This window comes from Vanellus vanellus (assembly GCF_965231255.1).
Source record: "Vanellus vanellus genome assembly, chromosome: 11".
Classification (NCBI taxonomy): Eukaryota; Metazoa; Chordata; class Aves; order Charadriiformes; family Charadriidae; genus Vanellus; species Vanellus vanellus.
In genome coordinates this window covers 1882201-1889075 of record NC_138916.1, presented here as the reverse complement: position 1 = coordinate 1889075, position 6875 = coordinate 1882201, and the positions used below count along the sequence as shown (strand labels likewise).

The window sequence follows — 6875 nt, the reverse complement described above, 5'->3', positions numbered from 1 at the left end:
CCTGTCACCCCATCACCCAGGTGGGACACTCACAGGTGTCCCATTGTGCCACCCCACCACCCAGGTGGGTGATCATGATGTGGGGTCCCTGGCCAGGACTGAGCCAATCAAAGCACCCGGGGAAGGAGCTCCCTGCAACATCCCCAAGCCCCAGCTGCAGAACGGGTGTCACTTGGGACGTGACACCACGGGGTGGCTTCATCCATCGGGAAGGGCGTCGCGATTGCGGCTGCAACCCAACCCCAGCCCCAGCATCAGGTTTCAGCTGGCGGTGCAGGTAGTAAGAGCGGGGCCACAGCCTTGCCACCATCCTCGGGGCCACCACCCCGGGCCGAAGCCATGCTGTCCCTGCCACCGGTGCAGAAGCTGCTGCGGCAGCTACCGGTGGGGCCAGCTGGCCGGCCGAAAACACCAGCGGATGGTGACGCGGCCGAGGAGGTGATGAGCCCGGTGCTGGCCACCGAGGCTGGACAGCCCGCCTGCTACAGCGCCCTGCGAGCTGACGAGCTGCGGCCACTCGCTGGTCCTGAGCCTGCAGTGGCCACCGGCACCGGGCCACCACCGCGGTAAGACTCCTCCAAGGAGATCCCCCGGGACCCTCCGGTGACGGTGGCTCTGGCTGAGCATCGTTCCGTGGGTGCCACCCCCAGCTGCTGTGGCTGGACGCAGCCTTGCAGGTCTCCCCGGTTTGGTGGGGATGGATGTCCCTTAGAAAAGTGGACAGTGGTGACAGCCGGACTTATAAAAGGCTGGTGGCATTTTCCCAGCCCAGGGAAAGGACCGGGGACAGGCTCTGCATTGGGGTGCACTGGCACATCCATGCCACTGTGCCCATGAGGGGACAAGGGACACCAAGCCAAGCGGGGCTGGTGGCTGGGATGGAGCCAGCGCTGGGTGCCTGCTATTTGGGGACATCCTAGGGTGACAACCACAGCTGGGCTGAGACAGGGTCCTTCTCTCAGCGCCTGAGATGGGGACAGAGCTGTGTGCCAGCGCCACACCAGTCCCTCCAGCTCCTCTTTCACCTGGCTGTAACCCAATTCCTGTTCCCGTAAATATTGCATGGCAAAGGGTCAGGTTGCCAGCCTGATGGCAGGCTGGGAGCAAACAAAAAAAAGACTAAAAATGGCTAAAAATGGCTAAAAATGGAAAATGAGATATTTTTTCCCCCCCTGGTGCGGTGTAGGCACGATGACCTCAAGGAGATGCTCGATAGCAACAAGGATTCGCTCAAGCTGGAGGCCATGAAGAGGATCGTGGCGGTGGGTGTTCCTGCCACCGGTGGGAACCACTGCTGGTGCCGTGCTGTGCCGTGCCGTGCTGGCTGCCCGGTGTCACACCGCTCCTTTACCCCCTAGATGATCGCCCGGGGAAAAAATGCCTCTGACCTCTTTCCAGCCGTGGTGAAAAACGTCGCCTGCAAGAATATTGAGGTGAGGAAGGTCTTGGGTGGCCCTGGTGGCACCTGTGGGTGTCCCCAGGGTCTGGTGCCTCCCCTGCAGGAGGGTTTTGGGGATGGGCTGGGTTTTGGGGTGCTCTGAGGTGGCCCCACCATCTTCACCCCACAGGTGAAGAAGCTGGTGTACGTCTACCTGGTGCGCTACGCAGAGGAGCAGCAGGATCTGGCCCTGCTCTCCATCTCCACCTTCCAGCGAGGACTCAAGGTAGGCTGGTCTGGGGACCCAGGGGAGAGTCTGGGGGGGCAGCAAGTCGCCCCACGCCACACTGTGGCCCCCCACCATGTCCCCACAGGACCCCAACCAGCTGATCCGTGCCAGCGCCCTGCGGGTCCTCTCCAGCATCCGCGTGCCCATCATCGTGCCCATCATGATGTTGGCCATCAAGGAGGCCGCCTCAGACATGTCCCCATATGTGCGCAAGACGGCCGCCCATGCCATCCCCAAGCTGTACAGGTAATGGGGGGTCAGCTGCTAAATTTTGGGGGTACCAGTAAGGGGCCAGTGCTGGGGTCTCAGCTGCTTGGAGCAGGCAGGGATGGGGGGGAGTTTGGTCCGGCCACACCTGCCCTGCTCTTCCCTCGCAGCCTTGACTCAGACCAGAAGGACCAGCTCATCGAAGTGATCGAGAAGCTGCTGGCCGACAAGACCACGGTGAGTGGGGCGCCATGTCTCCCCGACCCTAAATCTGGGGATGTCACCGTCCCCGCTGACCTGGTATCTTCGTGGGGATGCAGATGTCCCCACCAAATTGGTGTCCTCATGGGGATGCAGCCATCCATGCAGTGGATGCTGCTGTCCCACCAAGCCAGCATCCTCATGGGGATGCCACCATCCCCACTGATCCAGCATCCTTGTGGGAATGCAGACATCCCCACCAAATCGGCATTCTTGCGGGGCTGCAGCCGTCCCTACAGAGCTGGCATCCTTGTGGAGATGCTGCTGTCCCCAACAAGCCAGGATCCTCGTGGGGATCCCCCCATCTCCACTGAGCTGATATCCTCATAGGGATGCCACCATCTCGACCAAGCCGACATCCCCACGAGGAGGCCACTGTCCCCAACAAACCAGCATCCTCACAGGGAAGCCACTGTCCCCACCAAGCTTTCAACCTTGTAGGGATACAGCCATCCCTGCCAAGCCAGATGCCACTGTGCCCACTGATCCAGCCAACCTCCAACAGCCATCCCTACTGAGCCTGCATCCTCATGGAGATGCCACCATCCCCAACAAACCGGCATCCTCACGGGGATGCCACCATCCTCATCAAGCTGGCATCATGATGGAGATGCCACCTCCCTGGTGAGTCACACCAGGCTTTCCCTCCCCAGCTGGTGGCTGGCAGTGTGGTGATGGCATTCGAGGAGGTCTGCCCAGAGCGCATTGACCTCATTCACAAGAACTACCGCAAGCTCTGCAACCTGCTCATCGATGTGGAGGAGTGGGGGCAGGTGGTCATCATCAACATGCTGACCCGCTACGCGCGCACCCAGTTCCTCAGCCCCAACCAGAACGTGAGTGCAGGAGCTTTGGGGTGCCCCAGGAGCCTCGGGGTGCCCCAGGAGCCTCGGGGTGCCATGGGAAACCTGGTTTGGGACAGGGAGGTGGGGTGAAGGAGGGTGCTGTTGGGGGGTCCAAGGCGTCCCACCTTACCACCAGGAGTCCTTGTTGGAGGAGAGCGCCGAGAAGGCTTTCTACGGCTCTGAGGAGGAGGACACCAAGGATGCCAAGGCAGAGGCAGCCTCTCTGGCCAAGCGTAAGCCCTACGTCATGGACCCCGACCACCGCTTGCTCCTGCGCAACACTAAGCCCCTGCTGCAGAGCCGCAACGCCGCGGTGAGCCGCCTTGCCCAAGCACTGTCCATCCCTCAAGGCCACTGGTGGTGTCCATCAGCCTGGGCTTGTGATGTCCCCGCTGGCCAAGGAGCCAGCAGTGTGCTTGAGGGACACTCAGGGCTGGCGTGTCACCCACTTCCTCTGGGTACTGCCAGGTGCGACACTGGGGGACACAGCCAGCCCCCAGGGTGTTCCTGTCCCCCCCAGGTGACATTTGGGTGTCTTCCCGCAGGTGGTGATGGCTGTGGCACAGCTCTACTTCCACCTGGCACCCAAGGCGGAGGTTGGCGTCATCGCCAAGGCGCTGGTGCGGCTCCTGCGGAGTCACAGGTCTGTGGCACCTGGGTTGCAGTGCTCCCTTACCCCACCCTCACTGTGGGACCCACGCGGAGCCCCAAGACCCTGAGAGAGCCCCTCAAAAACCCCATCCCTGCAGGGACATCAGGCTGGGGCAAATTGTCAAAAAAGAGGGCTTTTTGGCCTGGCCCAGCCGAACCATGGAGTGGTGGTGTCATGGTAGCACCAGCCTGGTGGTGGGTCCTGCCCTGTCTTCATGGGGATGTGCTGGGGGGCATTTGACCCTGTCGCACTGATGGTGGTCCCCTCTTTGTCCCCACAGCGAAGTACAGTATGTCGTGCTGCAAAACGTTGCCACCATGTCCATCAAACGGCGGGTGAGTCTTGGACTTAGTGTGGGAGGAGTTGGCTCTGTTGACTCTGGAGAGGAGTGAGGGCTGGCCAGTAGCTGATCACCAAGGCCAGCTGCCTGTGGGTGGCCTCGGTGAGGGGGGGACAAGGATGGCAGTAATGCAGCTTGCTCTGCACACAGGGAATGTTTGAGCCCTACCTGAAGAGCTTCTACATCCGCTCCACGGACCCCACGCAGATCAAGATCCTCAAGGTGAGCTGGAAATGCTTGACAGGACCCATCACTGGTGGCCTTAGGGCTTCATGGTGCTCTTCCCTGTGGTGCAGCTGTCCCCCATGTCCTGGACAGCAAGGAGGACAGCAAGGACCCAGTGCCCCAGCAGCATGTCCTTTGTGCTGCCCATCTCTCTCTCCTTCCCACAGCTGGAGGTCCTCACCAACCTGGCCAACGAGACCAACATCTCCACCATCCTGCGGGAGTTCCAGGTATGCCATGGCCATACTGAGGCCACCAGGGTGCCACCCTGGCACGGCTCTGGGTGCCAAAACACCACCATGGAGGGGACAGAGGAAAACCCTGCCAGGAAGAGTGGGCTGAGGCCATGTCAACCCCATGAGTGGCTCCAACGACCCCCAATGTGTGACCACCACATGGGGGGATGCCCAGCACTGGCACATGGGTGACATGTCGTGTGTTCCCCCCATAACTGTGCAGACCTACATCCGCAGCATGGACAAGGACTTTGTGGCAGCCACCATCCAAGCCATCGGGCGCTGTGCCACCAACATCGGGAAGGTACGGGACACCTGCCTCAATGGCCTGGTCCAGCTCCTGTCCAACCGGGATGGTGAGTGCACATGGTGGGGGTGAAACGGGGGCTCCATCGCTCTTGGGGCAGGATCCCACTGAGGCTGGGCTCTGCCCGCAGAGCTGGTGGTGGCCGAATCTGTGGTGGTCATCAAAAAGCTGCTGCAGATGCAGCCAGCCCAGCACAGTGAGATCATCAAGCACATGGCCAAGCTCACTGACAACATCCAGGTGGGTCAGGGCGTTGCGTGGCCCGCAGGACCGGGGGCGTACCAGCGGTGCCACGTACCCGGGGGCATTTTGCAGGTGCCGATGGCACGGGCCAGCATCTTGTGGCTCATTGGTGAGTACTGTGAGCATGTGCCCAAGATTGCGCCCGACGTGCTGCGCAAGATGGCCAAGTCCTTCACCAATGAGGAGGACATCGTCAAGCTGCAGGTGATCAACCTGGCGGCTAAGCTCTACCTGACCAACTCCAAGCAGGTACCAGGGATGCGGCCCCACAGCATGCCTCAGTTTCCCCATCGGGGAGGAAGAGGCTGGCCCTGAGTGTGTCCCCTGGCGCAGAGCAAGCTGCTGACCCAGTACGTCCTCAACTTGGCCAAGTATGACCAGAATTACGACATCCGCGACCGGGCTCGCTTCATCCGCCAGCTCATTGTGCCCACCGAGAAGAGTGGGGCCCTTAACAAGTACGCCAAGAAGCTCTTCCTGGCTCAAAAACCTGCTCCTATCTTGGAGTCCTCCTTCAAAGGTACCCACCCCTGGTCACAGGGCATGGGGACATGGAGACAGCTATCGCCACGGTGCTGCACACTTGTCCCCGAGCTGCTGCCACCTCTCACCCTGTTGTAGATCGGGACCATTTCCAGCTGGGCTCCCTGTCCCACCTCCTCAATGCCAAGGCTGTGGGCTACCAGGAGCTGCCTGACTGGCCAGATGAGGCCCCTGACCCCTCCGTGAGGAACGTGGAGGTGCGTGGAGCATCCTGGGGTGCTGGGGTACATGGGGGAGGCCATGGAGGTATTGGGAGAGCCCTAGAAGGTGCTCAGGTGCTGCTCAGCTGCCCCATGTCCCCTCTCTGGTGCCCACACACCTGTCTGGGGACAGGAGGGGCATGAGGACTGCTGTTTGGTGCCCCCACCCATGGGGGATGGCCCCACTGCATCAACCCTGTACCGGCAGGTTCCTGAGTGGACCAAGTGCACCAGCCGGGAGAAGAGGAAGGAGAAGGTGGAGAAACCTTTTTACTCTGACTCGGAGGGCGAGTCGGGGCCTACAGAGTCGGCAGACAGCGGTGAGGATCCAGTGGCACAGCATGACATGTGGAAAGTGCCACTGTGGTGGGGCATTGGGCAGGGGTCACTCTAGCAGGGACATCAGGCAGGTGCCACCACAGTGGGGCATGGGTCAGGAGCTACCATGATGGGGCATCAGGCAGGTGCCACAATGGTGGGGCATCAGGCAGGGGACATTGCAGTGGGGATATCCCATTGTGGTGGGGATGTGACAGGGGACACGGAGGGATGTGGCATGGGGATGCAGGGATGCAGTGGGGGGAAGTGGGGATGTGGTGGGGGGTTGTGGGATGTGGTGGGGGGTTGTGGGGACACAGTGGGATGCAGCGGGAAGATGTGGGGGTGCAGTGGAAGGATGCAGGGATGCAGCGGGATGCAGTGGGAGGATGTGGGGTTGCAGCAGGAGGATGCAGGGTTGCAGTGGGAGGATGCAGTGGGGATGCAGCAGCAGTTGTGGGGATGCAGCAGGAGGATGGGGATGGTGCAGTGGGATGCAGTGTGAGGATGCAGGGATGCGGTGGGATGCAGCAGGAAGCTGTGGGGACATGGGGGATGCGGCAGCAGCAGCAGCCGTGCCCCCTTGCAGAGCCCGAGTCTGTCAGTGAGGAGAGCGGCAGCAGCAGCAGCTCCAGCAGCTCCAGCTCTGACAGTGAGGAGGAGGAGGAGGAGGAAGAAGAGGAGGAGGAAGGCAGCGGCGAGCAGTCGGATGACAAGGAGGAGGAGGAGGAAAGAGGACGAAGAGAAAGGAGAAGGAAGGTTCCCGGAAGGCAGCGGGCAGGTACCCCCTGGGAAAGCAGTGTGCCCCCAGTCAAACCCCACTGCAGCCCC

The 6875-nt window shown here is 61.4% G+C and overlaps 1 protein-coding gene across 1 annotated transcript in view; it reads left to right on the top strand.

Moving 5' to 3' along the window:
* Nucleotides 1-339: 339 nt before the first annotated feature.
* AP3B2 (adaptor related protein complex 3 subunit beta 2) overlaps nucleotides 340-6875 on the top strand; it is a gene marked incomplete at its 5' end in the record, with an annotated part of 9343 nt that continues 2807 nt past the window's right edge. Inside the window, 20 exon segments of the mRNA XM_082488927.1 lie at nucleotides 340-566; nucleotides 1187-1262; nucleotides 1359-1433; nucleotides 1569-1664; nucleotides 1753-1913; nucleotides 2045-2111; nucleotides 2789-2971; nucleotides 3117-3293; nucleotides 3526-3623; nucleotides 3913-3967; nucleotides 4123-4194; nucleotides 4365-4427; nucleotides 4657-4789; nucleotides 4871-4980; nucleotides 5056-5232; nucleotides 5317-5503; nucleotides 5605-5723; nucleotides 5935-6046; nucleotides 6634-6773; nucleotides 6776-6825. Of these exon segments, the coding sequence (XP_082345053.1) occupies nucleotides 340-566; nucleotides 1187-1262; nucleotides 1359-1433; nucleotides 1569-1664; nucleotides 1753-1913; nucleotides 2045-2111; nucleotides 2789-2971; nucleotides 3117-3293; nucleotides 3526-3623; nucleotides 3913-3967; nucleotides 4123-4194; nucleotides 4365-4427; nucleotides 4657-4789; nucleotides 4871-4980; nucleotides 5056-5232; nucleotides 5317-5503; nucleotides 5605-5723; nucleotides 5935-6046; nucleotides 6634-6773; nucleotides 6776-6825 (2378 nt within the window).